Raw genomic sequence first — 26,693 nt, 5'->3', positions numbered from 1 at the left:
GTAGAGAACCTGAAGACTCAGAAGCCGGTGCCCTCAGATCTGCTCTCACCCTAATGGAAAGGGCAGACAGACAGACAAAGAAACCAACACTGTACCATGTTCCGAGGAGTCTACTAGACAGAGCTAAGAATTGCATTCTATGCAAAATGCTGGTGCTGGAGCAGGCAGGGAGAACTCAGGGTACCCGGAAAGTAATCTGACCTTATTGCTGGGCTAGGAGCTGAGTTAAGAGACAAGGGTGCTATCCCAGAAAAAGTGTGCACGTTCAGAAGTACAGAAGCCCGAGTGTGGGCCATCAGGCCATCCTGTTGCCGGCAGGAAGCTGAGCTAAGGTTGAGCCGCATCACAGCACTTGGGCCTGACCGCCAAACTCCAAGACACCTAGAACACCAGATTCATACTGTGGGTACCACAGCACAGCCACCCTGTAGGAAAGCCAGCCAGTGAGGCCTGAGAGTGAACACCTGGACAGCTTGCCCTGCTTTGAGCCACTGGCAACAGGAAACCTGACCAATAGAGGCTAAGCCTTGCACACATTTACCTATTAAGCAATTTGGAAAGATGCAGCTTTCCACAGGCTGCCAGCTCAATAATACCCTTCCCACGGGTCTTCCTTGTTGCGAGCATGGAGGCAGAGGAGTGAGTATAACAAAGAATACTTGGGAGATGAACGAGGCCCAGGCCATAGAGCTGAACTGCACACCTGGAGACTCAGTGCACTATTGTACAGCTACAAAAGGGTCTCCTGTCTACCACCCAGAGTGTGGGCCTGGGAGGATTATGAGCTGGGCAGGGAGAGGTGGCCTTCAGCAGGCAGTGCAAAGTGGCCAGCACTCTGCGGTAGACGCTCTTCAGCATTGGCTAACACGTCAGCCAGGTGACAGGAGAGCTCTGTGAGTGCTGGTTGTTTTGTTTTTTTTTTTAATTATTTATTTATTTTCTGTATGAGTACACAATTGCTCTCTTCAGACACACCAGGAGAGGGTATAGGATCCCATTATAGATGGTTGTGAGCCACCATGTGGTTGCTGGGAATTGAACTCAGGACCTCTGGAAGAACAGTCAGTGTTCTTAACCACTGAGCCATCTCTCCAGCCCGAGTGCTGGTTGTTTGATCCTTGTTTTCTGGTGATCTCATGGTGCTGGAGGCGGCTGGCGAGGCGATGGTTAAGGATGCACGTGGGTGAGTTAAGGGTGGAGTGTGGATCCACACACTCATTTCCTCTTCTGGATCCTTGCCCTCCAGCAAACTCATGTGCTGACTCAGCCTCCCTCTCTCCACATCTGCTATAGCCTCCATCAGGCTGAACACTTGCTGATGGTAGGGCCTTGTTGACTTTGCTCCCCAGTGTCTCCCCAGAGTCTGGACATGTTTCAAGGCATTTGGGAGCTGTGAAACCATGGCTACAGGTCTGTTTGAGCCTATAATCCAGGTGGGAAGCAAAGGCAGGAGAATCAATGCTAATCCCAGGCTAGCCCTGTCTGCCTACAGAGTAAGTTCTTGGCTAGCCCTGCCCACAGAGTAAGCTCCAGGCCAGCCTTATCTATAAGCCTTGTCTACACAGTAAGTCCCAAGCCAGTCCTATCTACAACAGTAAGTCTCAAGCCAGTCTTTTACGTAGGAAGTCCCAGGATAGCCATATCTACAGAGTAAGCTTTAGGCCAGCCTTGTCTACAGAAGTTCCAGATCAGGAGAGTAATAATAAAGCAAGATCCCCCCCCCCCCCAAAAAAAAAAAAACAAAACAGAACTACACAGATAAATAAATAAATAAATATAAAAAATAAATAAATAAAATAGTGAGTGGGTTTGAAAAGCAGACTTTTTGGAGAGTGACTCTGCTTTGCAGTTTACCAACCCTGTAGCTGTGGGCAAGTCCAAGTCCGAGCCCTCTGTTCTCCCCCAATTCTCGCCTGTTTTGAGGAGAGTGAGGAGCACTGTAGTCCTGTGATCGTCTCGTACTGTGCCCAGTGAGCATGTATGTGAACCGAGTCTCTGGCTGCGTGAAGGATGACCTTCCAGGCAGCACTCAGGGATGTGAAAGAAAAAGGGTTCAGAAGGAGGAAAGACTCATTATCGACTGTTCCTTCACTGAAGAATTCGGGTCCTGACTCTTGGTAGCATGGGCTACAGATAACTTCTCAACAGAAAAGAGTGCTAGTTAGAATTGCACTGAAGAGAAGGGAATGGGGTCACAGTTTGGCTTGGGCAGGTGATGGCACTAGTCCAGAATTAGCCCTGTCACAAGAGACCTAGCAGCTTCTGGCCTGTGCAGGTGAGGAGACAGCTAATATGGCAACAGGAAAGTAGTTTGTCATAGTTGCAATGTTGTCTGTACTTCACTGAGCACCCACAGAATGATTCCAAGGAACAGGAGAGCACAAGGGCAAATATCCTGCCAGGGATTCTGGGTCACCACTGAAAATGAACAGGTCGGGCACAAGCACCCAGCAACTACCCAAGGTTCATTCCTTCCTGTTGTCCTAAGATGTTCCTCACAGCCTTCACATGCCTTCAGACAGTTGATTGTTGAGAAGCCACACTGCTATGCTATGCTATGCTATGCTATGCTATGCTATGCTATGCTATGCTATGCTATGAAGAAGGCAGGCTCAACCTGATTAACACACAAAGGCATGACCCATAACTGAACATGCTTGAGTTTGGAGGTATGGCCAGCAGGCTGGAGCCACTGCCCAGAGCAAGTCACTAAGTTACCTCTGGGCAGAACACACCTGCATCCAGTCCAACACAGAATTAGCTGCTGATCCCAGGACTTTTATTCTTGAGCATTAGTTAGCTTGAATTGACGACAGAGACCTGAGGGAACTGGGAGACAAGAGCCACTACCTTGAAAGTCACTGCCAGCAGCTAAAGGTGGAGGACTCAGTTATGCTCTGGGAAGCTGGTAAGGGTTATTATTCCCTTCTTAAAATAGCAAGTTAATTTCATGTTGAAAAACAAAACATGACAATCCTGTTCTCAAATTCCACACTTACATGGCCGCATCTCAGGGCAAGTCAGAAGAGTCTTCATTTCATTTCATCAGCTGCTTAGATGATCTTACCTTTGCCACCACCTCCTCTTTTTCTTCCTTTTCCTGTTTAGGTCACAGTCCTCCTCCTATCTGCTTGTCATCCACCTATCCATCTCTGTTGGCAACCTTGAAAGACTAATTAGACTTCTTCTGCACCTTCCCCATCCCACAGCTCTCCCTCTGCAGTCACTGGCTTTTCCACATGACTGTAGCCCCTTCTGAACCTTCAGCTCTCTCCCCAGGAGGAGACGGTGCTCAGTTACCAGGGTTTTCTGTCAGCAGCACCAATGACAGGGCTAAGAGGCCCTTGGGCTCCTGGAGTTGGGGGCAGAGTACACAACCTGAGGAAGATTAGAAAGATGCTTTGCAATGCCTTGACCCCAGTGAGAGCAGGACAGCAAGGCAGGCATGAGAAGTTTATTGCAAAGGACCAGCCACCCCTCACCATAGGATGCTGGTGTTTTGTTTTGTTATGAGTTCTGGCTGGTTGGTTGGTTGGTTGGTTGCTTGGTCAGTTTGTTTTTTGGTTTGGTTTGGTTTGGTTTGGTTTGGTTTGGTTTGGTTTGGTTTGGTTTGGTTTGGTTTGATTTGGTTTGGTTTGGTTTGGTTTGACATGGGCTCTGACCTTGTAGGTTTGGATGGCCTTGTTATGGTGACTAGGTTCACCTCTAACTCACAAAGATCAGGCTGCCTCTGCCTCCCAAGTGCTGAGATTAAAGGCATGCATCACTATGACTGGCCGTTTTGAGGTGCTGACCCCTCTGTCTGGGTTTCCTCATTAGTGAGGTGGAAGTGGTAATATACACTTCTTGAAGTGACAAATCTCATGTTTATTGTAACTAGCTAATTACACTGGTGGTTATATAATGTATAGCTTAAGAGCTTCAACTATTGCAGAAGAGTGTGTCAGCTAGGCAGAGACTCAGGAACCCTGGAAGGTTGTGAATCTCAGGAAGAAAATGGCCATTCTCAGCAACATGAAGAATGGGGATGGGAGGGATATAGGGAGAGAGAGAGAAGAGAAGAGAATGAACACAGTGCAGATTGTGAGGTGGGGTGGCCATGGCACTGGGACTGTCAGACACAGGTCTAAGCTCAAGGACAACTCAACACTGGCCATCTGGCTGGGGGCAGCCTGCGAAGGAGCAGCTTTTCATGGTTAAGCAGCTCCTACCTGCAGACACTCTATAGCAAGTCATAACCTGCTCAAAGGGACTCTTGACCTTAACATAAGGAGTGGTGACAGAAGCCACACTCAGTAGATATTTGTGCAAAGAACATGCCTTGTCTCCCATCCCTTCTAAAGAGACACCTTCATGGCCTCCTCCCCTGGCCATAAGCCAGTGACATGGCATCCGCCCTCTGTCTCAGCCTCCTGTCTTGTGTTTGGGACACAGTAGCACATGTCTGGCTGCAGGAAGCCAGGGTGGACTGGAAGGCATGCCAATTAGAGAGCCAGCTGCCTGACCAGCCCAGCAGGGGCATTGCAGCAGGTTGGAAGAGACAGAGCCCCACCCAGTCACATGAAGATCACCCTCTCCTCTCCTAGTCCTGCTAAGAGTGTGCCGTGCTGTGAGGCCTGTTCCAGACACCATGGAGCAAGACCTGTATCTGTCCACCAGGCATCTCAGTGCCTGGAATGGGCCTGGCTTACAAAGAGCTGTGTAGTGGTAAGCCATCAGTACCACCCAGCTATAAAGACTGTCTTTCTTGTGTGACAAGTGGCACTAGCAGCCAAATTGGCTGATAAACAGGTGTGTGTGTGTGTGTGTGTGTGTGTGTGTGTGTGTGTGTGTGTGTGTGTGTGTGTGTGTGTGTGTGTACACGACATCTTCAGTCAGAGTCTGAAAGCCAGAGGAAACAGCATGGCAGCTGAGCAGAACACCACGTATCTCACCCTCTGAAAATGAAATGCTAGCCTGTCACATGCTTACATGTGGTAAAAAAAAAAATACATATGTTTGCCATGACTGCCAGGACATGACAGAAGGGAGGTGGAACAAAGTTGAGTGTTATGTGTGAACCGAAGACGTGGTAGTCCATGTGTATGGGGGGGGTTGGTGAAGGGCTCACATTTTCTGAGTCTAGATTCATCATTCACATAACTCCCATTGATGCCCTTGGCAATGGGGTCTTATTGTGTAAGACTGAATTTGGATTTGGTGTACAGCACCAGGGTGGTCTGGAACTCTTAGTCCCCTGCCCCTGCCTTCTAAGTACTGGGATTATGTGTGTGTGCCACCATGCTTCCCTCCCTATATGAGATAGCTCAGATATCTTACCCTAAGGATGAAAGTGGTTCTATAGCGTTATGACGGACCAGGTGATGACACAGTCAAAGAGGGCTTTGTTTATGACTTGTGTTCGTTTAAAGGGAAGAACTGGGCTAGGAAGTAGCTCCGTGGCACAGCACTTGCCTGCCGTGCATGGGATCCTGCCTTCAAGCCCCAGTGCCAGGAAAGGAAAACAGGAATGCCCAGCATTCACTGCACAGCCATTCTGTGAGTGCCACGTGAACACTGGCCACTCTGGAGGCTGACCTTTCATTGACACAACCTATGGAGAGAAACTGTGCCTCAGAAGGGCATGGAAGGCCAAGTCCCTTAAAGAAGAAACCAATTACAATGGGGCCTATAAGAAATGAGAGCCTGGGACGGGGACAGAGATAGTTGCTCCCCATTGAATACTTCTTTGGAAGGTTTTTTTTTTTTTTTTTTTTTCTTCTGAGACAGGGTTTCTCTGTGTAGTCCTGGCTGTCCTGGAACTCACTCTGTAGACCAGGCTGGCCTCGAATTCAGAGATCCACCTGCCTCTGCCGCCCAGAGTGCTGGGATTACAAGCGTGAGCCACCACCGCCCAGCTATCTTTGGAAGTTTTTTGTTTTGAACCATGTGACTACTTCCATCCCAAAGGATAATAGGAAGTAAAGAAGAGCTTAACCGTGGGAGAGATGGCTCAGTGGTTAAGAGTACCAGTCGGTGCTCTTCCAGGGGTCCTGAGTTCAATTCCCAGCAACCATATGGTGGCTCACAACCATCTGTAATGGGATCTGATGCCCTCTTCTGGTGTGTTTGAGGACAGTGACAGTGTACTCACATACATAAAATAAATAAATAAATCTTTTAAAAAATATATAAAAATAAAAAGAGGAGGATAACCTATACAGATAAAGCTACCTTTTCATAAACTAGCCCTCTGAGGCCAGGCCTGCCTCAGTTCTTAGCCAGTTTCCTTATCTATGAAAGAGCAAGGACACTTCTGGCCTCATGGCTGTCATGATCCAGTGACAAGTGGGACAGCATATAAGCCTGGGTGCCCAGAAGCGTCTGTGACCTTCTGCTTTATCTAGTCCCTTCTCACTCCACTGTCTGAGCCTGACCACCCAGGGTTCTCCATACCTTTGTGACTTACAGTTTCTTCACAGAGAAAGCTACAGATGGCTCCCTGCAGAGCGAGGACTGGGCACTCAACATGGAGATCTGTGACATCATCAACGAGACCGAGGAAGGGTAAGGGACTCTTGGGGTGAGGGGTGGGGATGCAGGCTGACAGCCAACTATAGCAATACACACCAGCATTGACTCCTGCCTATATCCCACCAGATGATCCTCCATAGTCCCCCACTGCTGTAATCACAAAGTCTAACCCTGCGGTACAGTAGTATCCTGACTCCATCTTAGACAGCAGCATGGCACTTTAAACGTCTTTGGACCATGATCCAGTATAGTACCTCCATCAAGTGCATGAGAAGCTCAGAGGTGCAAAGTTCAGAGACACTGAGACCGTTGGTGGTGGCGCACGCCTTTATCCCAGTACCCAGGAAGCAGAGGCAGGGGGATCTCTGAGTTCAAGGCCCACCTGATCTACATCAAAAATTCTAGGACATGCCGGGCAGTGGTGGTGCACACCTTTAATCCCAGCACTTGGGAAGCAGAAACAGGCAGATTTCTGAGTTCGAGGCCAGCCTGGTCTACAGAGTGAGTTTCGGGACAGAGAAACCGTGTCTCAAAAAATAAAACAAAACAAAACAAAAAGAGTTCTAGGACAACCAGGGCTACACAGAGAAACCCTGTCTCTAAAAACATTGCAGTTTGTGTGCAGCTGGCCACTAGGGTCACTAGCTGTGACCCACACAGTGTCTCTGAACAGCAGGCCAGATGTCACACAGCTTCAGAGCTCTACCCTTGGTGCATCACCTCCCTGGGACAGAACCAGCTGGGGACTCATGGTGCCTTTCTGGGTGTGAAAACAGAGTCCAACGGCAGCTTTTCTCTACCATTAGAGCAAGAACACACGTTGACACCTCTCCAGGACCTTTTCCTCAAAAGAGCTCTGTTAAACCCTGCCTATACTCTAGCTTGAGTCCGTGAGTGGGGCAGAAAGCAGAGTGAGGTGGGTGTGGATGGCCGGCAGGCAGGCAGGGAGGGCAGCTGGATGAAGCCTCTGCTCCTGTGAATTAGAACACCCCCCACCCCCAGTTCAGTGCAGATTGGCACAGAGGAGCAGGAGGCAGGGAGTGCAGCCTGAATTTCAGAGACTGTGGCCATCTTAGGCTAGGAGAGGATGGTAACTCCAGGCCCCAACCAAAGCCCCCCTCAGCTGCGCTGTGTGGTTCGTTCCTACACATCTGCATCTGGACTCATAGTGAGAGTAAGGTGCAAGTGGACAGATGGCAGGACCGCAGGGAAAAGCCTACTGAGCCTCCGCTAGGGCCAGTAAGTCACTGCAGCAGCTTTGGAGACAGTCTCCTGTCTCCATGTTGATCTTGGGAAGCACAGAGTTCGTTTGAGCACTGCCCACAGCCTGGAGGAGCCAGCCATAGGCAATGACAGGCACGACCCTTGGCTTCAGCAACCTCACCTAAATTTCTGTCTTTGGCAGAATCATACCATTGCCATATACTTTGTCTGTGTCTGTGCAGTATATAGTCTACTGCCAGTGCTGTCCCCTTTTCTCCAGGCCACTTCAGTCCCTTTCAGACACTAAAGTGGTCCACAAGCCAGTCAGCTTTGTGACAGACTGTAACAATGCCCTTGAGAGGATTTGCTTATAAAGAGAAATTTTTTATCTCACTTTTGGTTTGGTTGGTCTGTGGCGCTGAAGCAGATGTTTTTATTTTGTCTCAGTCATAATGTGGAATGTGTGTGAGGAACTCAGTCACCACATGGCCAGGGGACAAAAAAGTGACAGGGACCAGGGTTCCATGGTTCCCTTCAAAGTCACTACTCTAATGACAAAGACCACCCTGCAGGTTCCAGCTCTTCTCCTGACCCCACCCCAATCCAGGGCATTGCACATGCTAGACAAACAGTGCCATTGAACTATAGCCTCAACCTGAGCCCCACCTCAAAGTGTCTGAATGGTGCCTCTGTGATGGTGAAAATATTTTTTAAATATCTGAATCTTTGGGGTCCGGACATTCAGGGTCTAAACAGTATAACGGTACTGACACCAAGAACTGCTGCAGGAACTGGCCTAGGAAAGACACGGAGCTGTCCAAGGTGCTCTGAGTGCAGGCTGTGCTCACTCTCCAGACCTTGGGCCCTTGGCCTTCTATGCTGAGGAAGAGGTTTCTATGCCTAAGTCCTTCCTTCCTTTTGTCCCTTTTGCCAGCCCCAAAGATGCCTTCCGAGCAGTGAAGAAGCGAATTGTGGGGAATAAGAATTTCCATGAGGTCATGCTGGCCCTTACGGTGAATATCCTGCTACCTGTCGTGTCTGTCCATCTCTCCATGATCTCTTCCATGGCTGGACCATGGTCTGCTGAAAGCTGCTTCTCCTTAGTTAGGTCCAGCGGGTCTCCCATCCATGCTTGGGTTTCTCACCTGAAAACTCAGAAGAAAAGGACAATGGGCAAATTGTTTCCCCATCCACACTGTTGGTGAAGGTGGATGACAAAGCAAGGGAACTGGAAAGGAATTTCCAGCCTTAACATGAGGAGTAGATACACTGGGACCACTTCCCTCTAAAGCTGCACCCTAAAAAATGAACATGAAACAAATGCTGTGTCTCAGAATGGTGTTGACCTCAGCATGGGCCAAGCACTGTACATTCTGTCTTCAGGACAACCTGGCTGGAAAGTGGTCAGGAGGAAACCCTATCCCAGCTCTACATGGTAGTGCTTAGATCCAGATGGTCCTGCTACCCTGCAAAGCACAAGCAGCTTCTGCCAGGCCATGGGAAGAGGAGCTCAGGGCGTGGTCCTTGGTCACAATGTTACAACCTAAGTTGTATCTGATTCCTCCTGAACCTCTAAGCTTCCATACTAGTGTTTTACAACCTATGGGTTGCAACCCCTTTGGGGGGGGGGGTCATATGACTCTTTTACAGGGGTAACATATCAGATATCCTGCATATCAGATATTTACATTAAGATTCATAACAGTAGCAAAATTATAGTTATGAAATAGCAACAAAAATAATTGTATGATTGAGAGGTCACTACCACATGAGGAACTGTGTCAAAGGGTTATAGTAGGCCCTAGCCTAGTAGGAAGGGAGTCTTGTCCGTCCCATCATGTCCCAGTCCCCTAGGAGGCCAGCATCCAGTCCAGCACTGCTGCCATTCTTATGTCCTGGGGACTCCTCTCTGGAAGCCTCCTGTCTTGTAATGGGCTTCCCTCAAGGGTAGAACAGGAGTCTCGTGGAGTAGGCCACTTCCCTTCTCTGATGGGGCAATCTCTTGGGCATCTTGACCTACAGGTCTTGGAAACATGTGTTAAGAACTGCGGGCACCGCTTCCATGTACTGGTGGCCAGCCAGGACTTCGTAGAGAATGTGCTGGTGAGGACCATCCTGCCGAAGAACAATCCACCCACCATTGTGCATGACAAGGTGTTGAACCTCATCCAGGTGTGCTCTTTGGCAGGGTAGGGTGTCTCAGTGGCCTCAAGGGGTGGGGGAATGCCGGAGCTAGTCTTCTGCTCTGCTAGTGAACTGCTTACATGTGCAGCAGGACTTATGACTGTGTGCTGAGCCTGGCACACAGGGTTAGAGGACCAGGCGCCAGGAGGAAGAGGAGGGAAGCACTCTGTCCTCTGTCTAGGTGCCAGGGTCAGGCAGGCTCACAGAAAAGAAGGTGAGTGGTGGTTACCGGCCATGTCCCTTGTCCCCTCTCAGTCCTGGGCTGACGCGTTCCGCAGCTCGCCTGATTTGACAGGTGTTGTTGCTGTCTACGAGGACCTGCGAAGGAAGGGCCTAGAATTTCCCATGACTGACCTGGACATGCTGTCACCCATCCACACACCCCAGAGAGTAAGGAGAAGTTTGGGTGGGGTGGAAGTTATTCTGAGGGGGCTGTAGTGCCTTTCCAGGAGGCCTCACTCACCCTGTCTTTGCGCCCTAGACGGTATTCAACTCAGAGACACCATCCGGACAGAACTCTGTGGGCTCCAACACCAGTCAGCGCAGAGACCTGAGCCAGCATGCCACTCCTGTGCCCTCTCCAGCTGTTCTCCCAGGTGATTCACCCATCACACCGACTCCTGAGCAGGTAAACAGACAAGCCCATGGCAGAACCAGAAGTTCCAGGGAGGTGTCAGAGATGGTCCCTAAGCATTGTGGAAACTCCTTTGTCCTCTCAGCAGCTCATAGACGTGTACGTTCAGCCTGTGTTCCGGATAAGGCTTAGAACGGCAAATCCACCAACTCAGAATCACATAGCTCATCAGAATCTGCTGAGATTCAAGTTCCAGTCTCTCTGACTTCTGGAGTGCAGTCGAGTGCTACTGTCTTTTTCCAAAGTTTTCCCTCCATGGAGCCCTCTGTGCAGCACCATGGAGAGGAAATGGCCAACAGGCAGGTTCCTTTCCACTTGGGCCTCTCCACTTTATCTGTGTGCTAATAGGCTTACATAGAGTTTCATCTGAATTGAGATTCATGTTAAAGACAACCTTAAAAGATGGAAACTTCTAGGCTAGCTAGGGCTGCATAGTGAAGCCCTGTCATAGAAAGAAGGTGGGAGAGGGAGAGAGAGATCTGCATCTTCACAAAATGAGAAATTGCATTGGTCCTGCACTGAGGTCTCCCACAGCTGCACATGAGGAAGTTTAGAAGCTTAGCATGAGGTCCTGGGGAAGCTTCCCCAGCCTGTGGCTAGCTCAGAGTATTGCCTACTTCAGACCAGCAGGCTGTGATCTAGGTTATCGGTCATTTGAGATGTGGTACTGGGCTGGGCTTGAGGCCTTCACAGATCATAGATCATCACCAGTGAACTATGAAGACTTAGCTGCTGAGTGTGCTGGAGGTAAAGATTCACAAATGTGATACAAGTGAAAGACACTTCACTACAAAGAACTGTTCCCTGGCCACTTGTATGCAGTGCAGTCTCAGCCCCAAAAAGAGAAACTTAGTGCTCCCTCATACCATGTTATGAAACTATGCACCACCACAAACATGACTAGAGAAGGCTGGCTCACTGAGAACGTAGTTAAAGCCTACAAAATTGTGAAATGACTCTGAAATCCAAAACAATTACCTACCTTGTTTCTGATTTTAGCTAGTTTTTCTAAAGTCTGTATATTAAGACTGATTAGTACTAGAAGGATCTTGCTAAGTAGAACTGAGTGTTTTTGTTTGATTTCATAGCCCTTTTTGCCTCTTGGGGCATGTTAGGAGGCTGTGGTGTGGTGATGTAATTCCTACGGTCCTCTGTGGTCAGATCCCTTTGGGTTTGGATGGCAAGCTGGTGATGACTGATTAAACAAGTCATTCTGCCTGACACTGTGGGGTGTGCTGTTGGTCACCTTCAGTGGACATGGTACTTGTCTCTGCATGCCTGTTTCTTCATCCAGAGCCCACCTGTGATGACATGTGTGCAGTGCTTGGCGCTCGTTAGTAAGTGGTAGCTGCTGTCACAGTCATGAAATCAAACTCTGAAGTTAATTGTCACTCAGTCACAGAATTTAGAATATACCAGTATTTCCCCAAACATAGTCTCTAGCCACTAGATTCACGAGCCATCCCATTACAATTGGATTCTTCAGCCAGGTACATTGGGGGGGCGGGGGGAAGCTTCGTCTGCTTTTCAGTATTCAAAATAAACACAGTGTCTGTCCATGGGCATATGAAGTCCCTCAGAGTTCACAAAAGACACTGCACAGTGACCCTCACAACCTCATCTCTTTGAGGACACTACCACCCTCATTGTTATGTGTCCCCAAGCCTGGAACCTTGGCTCGTCTTGATCACTGGTTCAGGTACTGGGTCTGAGTTGCATGTTCACATGGGTAGCAGGCCTGACAGCTTACGTTTGGATAAGCCTAGGCCCTAAAGAATCCCAATTCTCTTAGGGGGGAGGGAAAGACACAGACCCAACCTCCTTCGTCCTCCCGTCCTCCCGTCCTCCCGTCCTCCCGGGCATAGGGAGGGAACTGCAGCCTGCCTCCCTACTCTGTAGGAGAGCCACCATCCCTAGGGCCTCATTATTTGGCGTCTCAGCCCCAAGAAATGTTGGCGCTCTTCCAACCACCTCACTGGCTTATTCCCCTCCGATTGTCACACTGCTTTCAGCTTGCCTCTGTTCCTGGTTCCTGGTTGGGAGATGGCAGCGGTTGGTAGCACCTCTGAGGGGCTGTGAAGTGGGAGGAACCGTCTGCAGGCTCTTGAGTACAGAGTTACCCGCAGGAATCAGGAGGGAAGCTGTGTGGAGAAAGTGTTGGCTGGGTAGTTCCTGGGCCACACGACTGTGGAGGTGGCCTGGGCTCTAGATGCTCCCTTTTCTCTTCCTTACAATGGTGCATTTCAGATTGGGAAGCTGCGCAGTGAGCTGGAGATGGTGAGCGGAAACGTGCGAGTGATGTCAGAGATGCTGACGGAGCTGGTGCCCACGCAGGTCGAGCCTGCAGACCTGGAGCTACTGCAGGTGAGCAAACAGCCCGCCCCAGGTTCAAATCCCCCCGCCCCCAGGTGATCTGTGCACATCCACAGCACACACCAGGGAAGTGTGGCCACTCTGTCTACGTTGCAGTCTTTTGTTTTTGCTGGGCACTCTGTGAAGCCGTAGAAAGCATTACAACCAGGAACCTTGGATTCACATCAGACAGGAATTCACATCTTAATTTTACTGCTTTCAGACTTGAACAAAACAGCCTCTCATTTTCTCCATCTATGTGGCTGCTTTGATACAAATGGGACATGAGAGTTAAATGAGATCGTACATGTGAAACATCTCCTCTACCCAGTGCTGATGAGCACAGACAGCAGGGAAAAGCCAGAAGGGCCGATTCCCACCCTTCCCCTTGTTGGCGGAAGCAAGCAGGAGGGACAAAGCAATGTGGGCTTTGAGAGGAGTGACCATCCAGTCCTGGGTGTCATATGATGCTCACCTTCATATGGGGTGGAGCCCAGGACTTGGGGGTTTAAGCAGCATTTCTGTAGGGGACCCTAGGGAAGGCAGTGAGAAAGTCAGGAACCGACAAAGCCAGCCTCCAGAATGTAGAGGGACAGATGCTTTGTGTGCAGAACGCTCGGTATCTTATCTGTATAGCTCTCCCACCAACCCACAGAGAGCAGTTCTGAAGCCAGGTCTTTATGCCCCTGTGACTGCTCAGAGATCCTTATATTTGGGGGTGGGGGAATAAAGTAGGAGTGTCTTAGCTCAGTGGACTCTTGAGTGTGAGAACTAGATGAAGAAAGGAGGTTGATTAAGAGTTATTATAATGTTATATGTCCCAAGCCAAGTCCATGCAGATATGAGTAGTCTGGGATACGCAGAAGGCTGGAGCCAGCTGGCAAGGTGACACAGAGTCACTGCCCACATGATGAATACTCTGTGTCATGCTCAACGTAGGTGCTTGATATACATCATTCATAGCCCTAAACAAACCCATCCTCCAGATCAGGAAACTAAGGCAAAGAGAGGCTGTGTTACATGCCTAGGTCATTGTGGCTGGTAGGTAGGTAGCAAGTCCAGGATCTGTGACTTGGAGCAGTGACTTCAGTCTAGGCTCTTCTCCTGTCTAGAGGGCTCGACGGGGAAGCAGAGGCTCATGTCAGTTATACTTCATCACAGGAGGAAGAGCGGGGAACCCAGGGATGGTGAGAGTCGCCCTGAGCAGAGGCCTGGGTGGGGTGGGTGAGGAACAGGGTTCACAGGAAGCCAGAGATCAGTGCAGGGCCTCATCTTTGACCCTACAAGAGAAAACGAGCTGGCATACCCACGCCAGGTGCTGGGCAAAATGGAACCTGCCTTCCTGCCTTCCTGTAGACCAAAGGACATTATTTTACTTCCTTCCTTATGAATCAAGGTCTCATGATGCAGCCAAGCCTGGTCCTGCACGTTCTCCATCCTCCTGCTTGAGCCCCTAACTACTAGGGTTACAGGTGCATAGCATCACACCTAATCTCTTAATTTTTATCTTTTTTCCTAAACAAGTTTAACTGTGATTAAAACCCAATCAGTAGCATGGTGACTAAATACATTATAGGATCTAGAAACAGGAAACAAAAAGATATTCACAGAAAAAGTAGTTTAGTTAATACCAGTGTTGACGCCTTGGTTCTGACAGATGTCAGCCTGGGTGAAGGCACCCGTGCGCCTCTGTGCTGTACTGCAGCTCTTCAGTAAGTCTGAAAAACTGTTCCAAGATAAGTTTATCAGAAGAGAAAAAAACAGGCCATGAGAACAGTGAGGCAAGTCCGGCTGTGCGAGGTAACAGTCAGAGAAGTTACAACTTGTTCACACCCCACCCCATCCTCAGGCCCATCACCCTCCTCACCCTCCTCACCCTCCACACCATCCTCACCCTCCTCACCCTCCTCACCATCCTCTTCCTCCTCACCATCCTCACCCTCCTCACCATCCTCTTCCTCCTCACCATCCTCACCCTCCTCACCCTCCTCACCATCCTCTTCCTCCTCACCATCCTCATCCTCCTCACCCTCCTCACCATCCTCATCCTCCTCACCATCCTCATCCTCCTCACCCTCCTCACCATCCTCATCCTCCTCACCCTCCTCACCCTCCCTTGTTTTTCCCTTAGGTGTGCATTGGTGTCTATGGTGTGTGTGTGTGTGTGTGTGACATGTCACTAGTACAGCTTGCATATAGAAGTCAGAGAACAACCTTAGGGAGCCAGCTCTCTCCTGCAACTCTTTGAGGTAGTGTCTCTCTTGTTTGTGCTGCTTTACCACATGGGCCAGACTAGCTGGTCCAGGAGGCTGAGGTTTTTCTAAGTAAGCAAACATGGTGGCTAAAACTTGACTCTGCAGTCTGCATGCAGTCCTAGTAAAGCATCAGAATCATTATCGTGGTGCATTCCAGTACTTTAAATGTTAGTGTGAAGCCTAACAGTTGCGGCTACTCCGGAAGCTGTGGGTCACTTGAGACCAAGCGCTCCACAGCAGCCTAGGCGACACAGTGTGAGTCCATCTCACAATTCAAGACTGCAGTTACACTGCAGCACCTGAGCCGTGATCTTGAAAACAGGCTTGTACAGCTCCAAGAGCTGTTCTGTGATTCCATGAAGACCCCTCCCTCCTCCAGGCCTGACCACTGTTCATGAGGAGCAGCCTTGCCCTGCGTGTGACCTCAGTGTCTCCCCCTCCCTCTAGGAGCTCAACCGCACTTGCCGCGCCATGCAGCAGCGGCTCCTGGAGCTCATCCCGCGCATCTGCAATGAGCAGCTGACAGAGGAACTGCTCATGATCAATGACAACCTCAACAACGTGTTTCTGCGCCATGAACGGTAGTCCGCCCACACCTGGGCCCTGGCCCTGGCTGCTCCACAGTCATTTTCCCTGTGCTTTTGTCAGACATGAGCAAGCTACCAGAGCCTCCGGCTCTCTACCCACTACTGAGCTACCTGGGTAGTGGGCAGTCATAAAGGCAGGAAACAAAGTGCTCTGCCTCTAGAGACGGGTTATCATCTAGCCACCTCCCACTCCTTGTGTCTCTTATGTGTTTCACTTGCTGTGTGGTTTGCAATCAATTGAGAGGGCCTGGGCTGCCAGGCGGTGGTGGCGCATGCCTTTAATCCCAGCACTTGGGAGGCTGAGTTTGAAGCCAGAGCTCAACTCTACAGAGTGAGTTCCAAGACAGCCAAAGCTACACAAAGAAACCCTGTCTTGAAAAAAAAAAAAAAAACACCCCCCCCCCAAAAAAAGAGGGCCTGGGCCCCTGAGGGCAACAGCTGGACTAGCCCAAAGAATGCAGGTCCTCCTTGCCATCTTGAGGTGCACTGTGTGGTAGTCCCCCAGTACCCTAGCATCAGGTCCCTAATTCACCAGTTTGTTCCAGTGCCAGCCAACGGCTACTGAGTATCTCAACTCAGAGCAGGCAGGTGCCCAAAGACATTAGAACAGAAGGTGAATTCAGAAGGGATGTCCTTTATGCCAGGCCAGAACTCCAACAGGCTGTACTAAGGTCTTCCCCATCCCTCTCCCTAGCCCCCCCCGGGCCCCTAAGTAGACAGGGTTAGAGACAAGTGGCCACCTTTGAGAGCCACCCACACATTCTGAAGTGTAGAGTAGATAACTAGACAGTTGACAAAGCAGTGTTCAACTCTGCTTGCTGAATGTCCCTTTCTATTGTGTTCCTGTCACCTTGTTTCTTACTGATTGTTGCAAGGTGGTCCTATAAGTGATCATATACTTCCCAGCCCTATGCAAGTGAAACTCTGCTAGTAATAGTATGGGAACAGCAAGTATGTACTGCATCTGTGAGGGTAGACCAGTTACCTCCTCATCCTGGTAGTGATCTGGGGTCCTCTGGGGACTGTGTCCATCTGTTCTTTTGATTTGGATATTCTCTGTCTTGTAGGTTTGAACGCTTCCGAACAGGGCAGACTGCCAAGGTAAGAGGCATCTCTTCTGGAACTATGTCATGCTTTATTGATAAAAGTGAGAGGGCAGTTCTCACCCTCTCCCTGATGCCTTCCTTGTACAGGGCACCGGTGCTTCTTTTTAGGTTCATAGGGGAGTCTCTCACTTCTTACACCACTATCCCTTTAAGGGAAATAAGGCTCTGCCACCACCAGCGTGTACCTCAGGGCCTCCCAGCCTCCCAGGGGTATAGCAGATCTGGAGCCCAGGTGGAGGAGGAGAAATTCCCCAGCTCCCATTCAAACATGTTGGGGCCTGGAGGCAGATCACTGCGTCCTGAAAGGTCTCCCCTCCCCTCAGGCCTCCAGTGAAGCCGAGCTATCCGCTGACCTGATCGACATGGGTCCAGACTCCGCAGCTACAAGCAACCTCTCGTCCCAACTGGCAGGAATGAGTAAGTATGCTGAGGGCTCCAGCCCAGAGTATGTTACAGTGTCTGGGTAACCTCAAAGTTCTGGGGGTGCTTTCTTGTGCTTGCAAACACCAACAGCAGAACATTGGTCCATATCTTACTTTGCTGGGATCCCAAGCCAAATCTTGCTAGGGTTGAGCAAAACTTGTGGGAATGCCCTGGAGTACCACTGCCCCCTGAGCCCCTTGGATATAAACCTCACTGCACTCTGACCATCCCTCTGCCCTGATTCCCCACCCCACCCCCACCCCACCTGAACAACCTGGGGACCATCAGACAGTCTACTGCTCAGCTCAGTAATCAGTTCCTACATGAAGAAGGAATGAAGGAATGGACCCCTCTTCAAGGTTGGAAGAATGGAACAAGAAACTGCCAGAAAGCAGCTTCTTTTTTTTTTTTTTTTTTTATTGTTATTTTTTTTATTCGATATAATTTATTTACATTTCAAATGATTTCCCCTTTTCTAGCCCCCCCCACTCCCCGAAAGTCCCGTAAGCCCCCTTCTCTTCCCCTGTCCTCCCACCCACCCCTTCCCAGTTCCCCGTTCTGGTTTTGCCAAATACTGTTTCACTGAGTCTTTCCAGAACCAGGGACCACTCCTGCTTTCTTCTTGTATCTCATTTGATGTGTGGATTATGTTTTGGGTATTCCAGTTTTCTAGGTTAATAACCACTTATTAGTGAGTGCATACCATGATTCACCTTTTGAGTCTGGGTTACCTCACTTAGTATGATGTTCTCTAGCTCCATCCATTTGCCTAAGAATTTCATGAATTCATTGTTTCTAATGGCTGAATAGTACTCCATTGTGTAGATATACCACATTTTTTGCATCCACTCTTCTGTTGAGGGATACCTGGGTTCTTTCCAGCATCTGGCAATTATAAATAGGGCTGCTATGAACATAGTAGAGCATGTATCCTTATTACATGGTGGGGAATCCTCTGGGTATATGCCCAGGAGTGGTATAGCAGGATCTTCTGGAAGTGAGGTGCCCAGTTTTCTGAGGAACCGCCAGACTGCTCAGAAAGCAGCTTCTATCAGGGCTGGCCAGAAGGCATCCTGTTGTGGTGACACTGCAGGGTAGAGCTCCGGCCTTGCCCATGCTAGACAATATGCCTCTGAGCTCAACTCCAGCTTGGCTTCCTTTGGTGCTTTGTTCTAAGAAAAGTAGGTTTTATTTGATTTTGCTGGCTTTTGATCCAGGTTCTTGCTAAGAACTTAGTAGCCAATCTAGGTAGGCCTCAAACTTTCTCCACCCTCCTGCCTCAGTCTCCCAAAAGCCGAGATTACAGGTAGGTGTACCTGGCTGTACTCTTGATAAGTGTTAGCTGTCATTATCCTTTTTGCTGTTCCTGGGCTGCTGTCACTGCTGCTGCTGCTGCTGTTTACTTTTGGTGTTTTGTTTTTTGCTGGGAGTTAAGCCTCAAGCATGCTAAGCCAGTGCTTTACCACGGAATTATATCCCAGCCCTTTAATTTTGAGACAGGGCCTCACAGATTTCCCCAAACTGTCCTTGAATGGGCTTAGTGCCCCAGACTGTACTCAGTCTCCCCTGGCGCTGGGATCACAGACCAGCACCACCAAGTCTGCTTAGGATTGGGTTTAATATTGACTGCCTGCTCCATGCCGAACCCCAGAAATGCATTCTGCTCCCACTTTGAATAACTCACTACACTTGTGAACAGTCGGATCTGATCACTCTTCTCCTGCTTAGGCTCTTCTGTTAGCTCAGTCGCTCTCAACCTTCCTAATGCTTTAATAGCTTCTCAGGCTGTGGTGACCTCCTAACTATAAAATTATTTTCTTTGCTACTTCCTAGCTGTAATTTTGCTAGTGTTATGAATTGTAATGTAAATGTCTGATATGCAACCCCGTGAAAGGGTCATTCGACCCCTGGGTTGAGAACCACTGCTCTCGCAGGTGTCACAGGCAGTGTTTTCCTATTTTCTAATCCTCACCACAGCAGGAGGAGGTCGTTGTGGTGCCACCGTAGAAGTGTGCACGCTCAGCAGAAAGGAAGTGCTTCCTGCTGCTCACAGGCAGTGGGCAGCTTCCCGTGCAAGGCCTACCATCGAACCCCTAATGCTCTTTAAGCAAACAGCCCCTAGGCCCAGGTGGGACATGGAACAGCAACTGGAACAGCAGGCCGCTCGCCTGGCCTTTCTGTCTCTGCAGACCTTGGCTCCAGCAGTGTGAGGGCCGGCCTGCAGTCTCTGGAGACCTCAGGACACCTGGAAGATGACTTTGACATGTTTGCTCTGACTCGGGGCAACTCACTGGCTGAGCAGCGGAAAGGGTGAGTTACCTGTTCCAGCCTGCTCGCCTGCAGATGAGCGCTTCCTGTTGTCAAGAGCATCTCTCGGGATCCCTGAATCTGGAATGGAAATAGACAGGCCAGGAGAAAAGACACACAGTCTAGCATGGCCTGGATAACACTGCAGTACAGGGACAGGAAGGGATACCAACACCTGAACAGAACCAGAAGCAAGCCTCTGAGGGGCCGGAAGGTTGGGAGCCTCTGACCACTTCTACGTAACATTTTGTCTGGCTGGCCCACCATCTTACATAATGTGTAGCCAGTACCAAGCCCCTAGGGACAAGGAAGGCCCCTAAGAAAGCCTTCATGACGTCTAGGTCTTGACTGTTGTCTCATAGCCATCCTTCATCCCCAGAGGAGGCTCTGGCTGCACTGGGGTATGTCCCTCCATGTGAGCTGTCCATTTTCAGAAAGATGCTGTCATCAGTCAGACCCTGTAGTGGAGCAGGTCTCCAGCGGCACCCCTGCTCTGACACATCTTACACTGGCTCCACGCGTGCCCATCAAAGGAAGTAGCTTAGCCAGTGTTTCTCATCCCTTTGCTTAAATCCTGTGGGATGAGCTATGGGAGGCCGTGGCTTGTACAGCCAGGGAAAGTTCTAGATTAAAAGAGCCTCCTAGCTGCTCCCACTTGGCATCTTAGTACCTGATCTTTCTTTGACAACTTGGTCATTGGACAGCAGACACTGGCCAGAGAGGATTCTCTGTTCACACTACAGATTCAGGTACAATCTGACAGTCTCGGGCCAGCCATTGCCACACTAAGCTGTAAACCAGGCTTGGCTCCACCCTCCACAGTCTGTGCTCCCCAGCCCAGAGGCCTGAGGCCCAGCAGCTCGCAGTAGCCATGGTGTTAAGGGCGCTGCTGAGGCTGCTGTGCAGATGAAAGCTAATGGGTCCCGTGGGGCCCACACTCAGGAGGGTGGTGTGTCCACATCGGCCCCAGTGTGCAGAACAGCTGGGCACACTGGAGAGTCCCTAGTGTTTAACTGGTCTGACAGCATGGCTGGGGTGCACTGCTCCACCAGCATGCCTCCACAGGAACAGCACACACATGTGCTGGTGTGCATGGCCATTCCTGTATGGAAGAGCAGGTTCCCTTCAGAGGGCTCAACCCAGACTGGGCTTTAGGAAGCATTTCAGGTTCTAGGAGCAGGCGATGCAAAGGCTCAGCGGCAAGGTCTAGCTTCGCTGTTCCCCCTTAGGCCTTCGGTTTCATGGACCACTCACTGTGTATTGGTCCCCACCCTACAGAATGCACCCACAGAGGCAGAAGTGGGCCCCAGCTCTGAGGTCCCTGTTCCTTTATTCCCTGTGCCTACCTAACCCACCTTCATTGCTGTAATAGATCCTCCCATTCTGGTTGCCTGGCAGACTTTTTTGCCCAGATAGTTTCCTTGCCCTCCCGGCTTCCCCATTCCACGCCAGCCTGCAGCTGGCTCTTCCAGGCTCACAGGAAAGACAGCTTCTTGTCACCACCCCTGTTTTCATTTCGGCTGCCACCAAATCCAACACCACAGCCTCCCAAACAGGCCCTTCTTGGAGCACAAGAAGGTGCTCCCACTTCCATCCATTCCATCAGCATGCTCCTCCCTTCCGTCCTCCCTGCGCTCCTTAGAAGCAGGTTACCCTTCCTCGGTGATGTCTGCCCAGCAGTCTCTTCAGAAGCACTTAGACAAGTACTGTCCCAGGTGCCCTGAAAACCAGCCCTGCCTAGCAACCAATAGAGACAACCTGGGTAGAGACTCCCTTTTTCCTGCCTAGGCATGGGATGGTCAACCCCTAGCCCAGGATCTGTAGCCCACAAAGGTCAAGTTAGGCTTTCCAGAGGCACATACTAGGCCTTTCAAATAGCTGAGTTTCCACTACTAGACTGAGAGCAGGGAAGTGGTGATCAGGAGTCATCAGGAAAATGGGCACAGTCTCTGGCATGGGTGCCTTCTTGCTGGCTGTCCTGGCTCAGGACAATCAGCTGCCTGCTGTTCATGTGATCAGGAACTGTGTGGCCAAGAGAAACGAGCCAGCCAGTCCTGTTTGTGATAGGCGGGCCTCCTGGGAAGGGCGTGAGAACATTGTGCCTGGAATGGCTGCCTAGGAGTTGGGTCTTTTATTCAAAGAGCCTCCTAACAACAGCCTACACAGCCCCCAGAAACAGACATCAGCACTGCACATGCTCACTGTGATGTGGCCTCTATTCCTGAAGTCTTTGGCCCTAGCAGAGTAACGGGGGTCCCAGGAAAGGAACTCCTCTCCACTCTTAACAGTGCCTGTCTTCCCCTTAGGATAGAAACCCAGTGTCTGCCTTCATCACCTCCAGGCTCAGACGACCAGGACAGATGAGGCCCAGCCTCCCTCCCACTTGAGGATGACCTCTCACTCCCCTGAGGCTATTTTCAACCATACCACATATTCCTTCCCTGCCCTCATCTGCCAGCAGCCCTCCCAGCCCTGGCCTGCTTGCACACTCATCTTGGTGGTAGAAGGAACTCCCCTATTCAAATACATCCTTACATAGAACCACAGTTGATGGAATTCAGATGGGAACTGCTCAAAAAGGAGCCTATAAAAATCATCCATGAGCGTGGGAGTCACAATCTATCTCCTAGTCCTTCAACTTGGTCCATTGTAGTCACAGCCATGTGTGAGCTTGTTTCTGGTCTTTGATCACATGTTGTCTCTAGAGTCTTACGCTTCATTGATGTATGTCATTATGGGGCACATATCTGAACATAGTCTTCATTAGCAAAAAAAAAAATGGAGCCTCTTCTTCCTGCCCCACACTTGGAGAGGAGGAGCATCAGACCAGGCCTTCTATGACCTAAGCCATTCCTGCCCAGGCCAACCCAAGTCAGGCTCACCTGACAGCCTCAGGCCTTATGCTGCCTATCAGGGCTAATGTGGTCAAGCAGCGTCTAACGTCATACTGCTCTGTCTTTCAGGGTCAAATATGAAGCTCCCCAAACCACCGATGGCCTGGCTGGGGCCCTGGATGCCCGGCAGCAGAGCACCGGAGCGGTAAGCAGAGAGGACCTGTTCTACCCAGAGCCTTCCAAAAAGGAGAGCCTTACAGCACCGTCTTGGCCCAGCTCTCTTCCATTTGGCTCTCAGTTGGTCCTTTGTGGCTAGTGTGATTATTCCCAGTTGAGAGCCAAGGAGGCACTGCCCAACAAGTGACCCAGTCCTGCTTCGGGAGCTGGTGTCCAGTGTGGTCCTGGGTTCCCATCCTGCTTCATCACCTGACAGCTAAGGGTCACCAGTTTTATCATCTTTACCTGGAACGCTTAACAGCAGTGGACATGCACAGCAGCCTGTCATTGTTCCCCGTCGCTGCCTTTCCAGATACCTTTCCCTAATAGGAGGATGGGCAAAGGGGAGCAAAGGCGACTCTAGAACAACAGTCAGAATTCCTACACACTCTTTTAAGTCCAGCTAATTCCTTGACTGTGTATTGAGTGACAGCCACATGCCCAGAACTGAGCCCTCTAGGCTATCCTTCCAGTGGCAAGATTCCAAGCATCATCCATAGTGAGCCAAGGCACTGGGAGTGACAAGCCAGATACAGCACACTCCTCTCAGAAGCTAGAGAGGCCTGAGAGGTGGAAGAGGTCTAGGAGGTGTCTGGGACCGTGGACACTGTCCTAGGTGAGGTAGACACTATTTGAAAGCCTTGAGCATTGAGGTCCTGCTCACACAGGGCAGGATCTGATGACTCCCAGGAACTCCCCATCCGTGCTCCTATACCTCCTAGCTCTTGGCCTGGGGTCCCTTTCAGAGCAGAACAGGCACAGAACAGTTTTGGGCAGTAGGGCTTCATGGAGTCCAAGAGCCTCTGTTGGGTGCTTCAGCACACATGCTCCGGACCGCTCTGCCTCTACATGCTTTTTCAGCTATCACTTCTTGAGCCTATTCTCTGTGTTTGCCCTCATGTTCCTCTTGTGGGAATCACCGCACAGGTCATTCCTGCTGCCACACAGAGACAGAGATATCTTCCCGGGACTAACAGCAGCTGAGAGGAGGAGCAGTGTTGAGTTTCCAGGTTCACACAGCACCATGCAGGAGCCCACAGTGGACAACACATGTAGAACTGCCCATGTGCATTCACTCCCCACACCCTTTATTTGGGCAGCCACCTGTTGGGTGTAATTTCTGAAGATAAGCCATTTAGGTGTTAGTCTTCAGCTTAGAGTGTGGGGGCCACCCTCTGGGGTCCCACAGGAATGTGGGGAGTGTTTTGTTTTTGTTTTGTTTACTTTGCTCTCCACGTTGCCCCAACCCGGAAGCTTCTGAGCACAATCGTCAGTCACAGCACACAGCTCTTCCCTGTCCCATCTCCCAGCAGCCAGGGACCAGCCACAGCCCTCCAGCCGTGGCCTTCCACCTGCCTGGCTGGCTGGCCTCCCTCTGGGGACATTTAAAAGAGTTGTGCCCAGTCTGTCAGAAAGGGCGTGCCATTATGACCCACCCAGAGTGAGGCACCTGGCTGGCTTAGGTGATACGCTTGACCTGCTGTGGTCAGAGACTCTAGCTCAGAACGTAAGCTGCCAGCCTTCCTCTATACAGGCCCTGCTGGCCTGACCGCCTCCTGGCAGCGCTCTGGATGGCAGTCATAATGCCAGGTGAGGGCGACAAGCACGAGGACCTATGTAAGATGCCAGGAGTCCCTGGAGGTCCAGAGCAGGGCATGGCTATGCTCGTGCCAGAGTGACACTGTTGAAACTGTCCCAGAGGAAACCCCCAGCCCTGCTCCTTTTAGAAGCCACCATGGGAGAGCCCATGTGTTTGAGCCCAGAGTCAAATACTCCCATCTAGAAAGCTGCCTCTGTGACCGCCAGCCTGGACTTTCTGGAACCCTTGGGGCCTCCCTCCTCTTACATTCCTATGTCTGCCATTAACTGAGTCTCCCTGTTTGCTCTGAGCCCCTGTGACCAGGCTCGTCCTTGCCCTGGACCATGACCTAGAACCCTTGTCCAGCTGGAACACCTCCCCACAGTTCTCAGTGTTGGGACCAGACATATATTTTCTCCATGTGGGGAATGGCTCCTGTTTACCCCTCGGCCTGCTCCAGCTCCTAGGCAGAATGGTCCCATGCAGCTGGAAGAGGTAACCCCAGGATCTGCACCCCAGTAGGACACAGGAGAACTCAGATCAGGGTGGAGGAGTGACTGAGGAATGCTCAGCTTCCTTCCTGTCACTCACCCACTGCCTCCCTGCCTCCCTGCTGCCTGCCTTCCAGATCCCGGCCACCCAGGCCCGCATCATGGAGGACATTGAACAATGGCTGTCCACCGATGTGGTAAGTTAAAGCTTGCGCCTTTCCTGCCAAGCAGGGATCCATTTGTCTTGTAGAAGGGCCTTGTAAGTGACTGGAGGAGAGGGAAGTATTGTCTTCATCTAGTCACCCACCATCCTCTCCCATGCAACAGCCTCCCTGTGCATATCAGTCAGCACTGATGTCATTGCTTATAGACCAGGGGCGGGGTTACTAAACTCCCCACAGTAGGCCCTCAAAGGCAGGTATCATCATTGTCCCATTCCCATCAAAAAGCCTGGTAACTGCCAGGGGCCCAGCTCACAACCACCACTTTCCAAAGGGGTGTGACCAGCAGATGGCACTCCTGAACTGGACCTCCAGCCCCAGCCCTTGCCAGCCCACTGGGTGGCCAGCATTGATAACCTCCATTTCCTCCCTCTGCATTCTCAGGGGGACAGTGCTGAGGAACCGTCTGGTGTTACCAGTGAAGGTAACCACCCACCCATCTGCCTTCTCCTCCCCTGAAAGTGACTCCTGCCCCTGTCCCCTTCCCTCCCCTTTGCCCCCCACCCTCTCCCTGAGCTCTAGCCTACAAGCCTCCTGTTTCCCTCTAGAATTTGACAAATTCCTGGAAGAACGAGCCAAAGCTGCCGACCGGCTTCCCAACCTGGCCAGCCCTGCAGCCGAAGGGCCCCCCAGACCGGCTCCTGGAACCGCCCCTCGGAGGAAGGCCCAGGAGAAGGACGATGACATGCTGTTTGCCTTATGAATGCAGTCGGGCACCCTGCAGCCCAGGGCCTGACACTCTCACACCCACTGGAGTCCCTCCCTCCCTTGGTATTAAGGCTGCTTGGGGTGTTTTGTTACCCCGCTTCTCTTCTCCCAGAGCCTGGGCAGCAGTGGGTGAACTGAAGGAACAAGTCAGCCCTCCGCTGGTATCCTGACTGGTCCTGCCTTCTTCCCATCCTGCTAACGACTATGATTTTACGGAGACCTGGGGCCCCAGACAAGCTGACCTGATTGACCTGGAATAAGGCTGCTTCCATGAAATTCCCCTGGTCTCTTCCCCAGAGAAGCCCACAGGAGCTCTCCAGAATCTACACTACCAGTCTAGGCAATAGAGGAGACTACCACAGCCTCCCTATCCCACCCCTGCAGAGTGGGGCCTGCAGAAGGCTTTAGTGGCTGTTGGGATGGGCCATGGTGACTCCTGCTGAGCTGCCCACTGTCCTGGTACGAAGCTGCACCCAGTGAGGAAAGACCTCACTGCCCAGGTGTCAAGATGAGACCTCAGAGATTCTGGGTACCCAGAACCCCCCAGTTCCTCTGCTGCCTTTCCCCTATCCTTGCTTTGTTCCTCCAGCAGGGCTCCGCCCACCTGGGGCTCACCTGTTGATTGGTCCTCAAGTACAGGGAGAGGTGCCTTTTGTATCCCCAAATAAAAGTAGAAAACCATTTGTCAGCATGATTTGCTCTGGCAGAAAGCATTTTGACCTCGCTGGGGGCAGGGCATCTGCTTTGACCTAAAGGCCATCTGAGTGGTGGGCATCTACAGCTGTACTTACAGTTACAATCCCTGCTTCATCACACAAATCCAGCCTCCCTCTGCTCTGCTCTGCACAAGAGAGCCATCTGCCTGTTTGTGTTCCTTCATATACCACAACCCCTAGCAGCTGGCTTTTGCCCATCCTACAACAGTAGCATGTTGGTCAAGAGAGGGAGCCTAGTGTTGGTAGACAATGATGGCACTGGGGCAGGAGGCCAAAGGGGGTGTGCTGGTGCCAGCCATGGCCTAGGTAACTGCACTGTCAGCCCTGCATGCTGCTGACTGGAACTCATGGCTGCCTCGGCACA

At 50.9% G+C, this 26,693-nt stretch overlaps 1 protein-coding gene across 3 annotated transcripts in view; it reads left to right on the top strand.

The window, feature by feature from the left end:
• The window catches only part of Tom1 (target of myb1 membrane trafficking protein), a 34,960-nt gene extending 8,666 nt beyond the window's left edge, over positions 1 to 26,294 (top strand). Inside the window, exons 2-15 of one of the 3 annotated variants that reach the window (XM_052166418.1) lie at positions 6,462 to 6,546; positions 8,651 to 8,729; positions 9,739 to 9,870; positions 10,156 to 10,290; positions 10,382 to 10,528; positions 12,782 to 12,898; positions 15,589 to 15,722; positions 16,796 to 16,829; positions 17,158 to 17,251; positions 19,447 to 19,567; positions 22,528 to 22,603; positions 24,822 to 24,881; positions 25,290 to 25,329; positions 25,454 to 26,294. In XM_052166418.1, the coding sequence (XP_052022378.1) occupies positions 6,462 to 6,546; positions 8,651 to 8,729; positions 9,739 to 9,870; positions 10,156 to 10,290; positions 10,382 to 10,528; positions 12,782 to 12,898; positions 15,589 to 15,722; positions 16,796 to 16,829; positions 17,158 to 17,251; positions 19,447 to 19,567; positions 22,528 to 22,603; positions 24,822 to 24,881; positions 25,290 to 25,329; positions 25,454 to 25,608 (1,409 nt within the window). In that variant the 3' untranslated portion in view covers positions 25,609 to 26,294. Of the gene's footprint in view, positions 1 to 6,450; positions 6,547 to 8,650; positions 8,730 to 9,738; positions 9,889 to 10,155; positions 10,291 to 10,381; positions 10,529 to 12,781; positions 12,899 to 15,588; positions 15,723 to 16,795; positions 16,830 to 17,157; positions 17,252 to 19,446; positions 19,568 to 22,527; positions 22,604 to 24,821; positions 24,882 to 25,289; positions 25,330 to 25,453 lie in introns of all 3 variants that reach the window. The other 2 variants (XM_052166417.1, XM_052166419.1) reach the window with 2 other exon arrangements.
• The last annotated feature ends 399 nt before the right edge of the window (positions 26,295 to 26,693 follow it).

This window comes from Apodemus sylvaticus, chromosome 21, assembly GCF_947179515.1.
Source record: "Apodemus sylvaticus chromosome 21, mApoSyl1.1, whole genome shotgun sequence".
Classification (NCBI taxonomy): Eukaryota; Metazoa; Chordata; class Mammalia; order Rodentia; family Muridae; genus Apodemus; species Apodemus sylvaticus.
The sequence above is the reverse complement of the archived record's forward strand: the minus strand, read 5'-3'. Positions and strand labels throughout refer to the sequence as shown.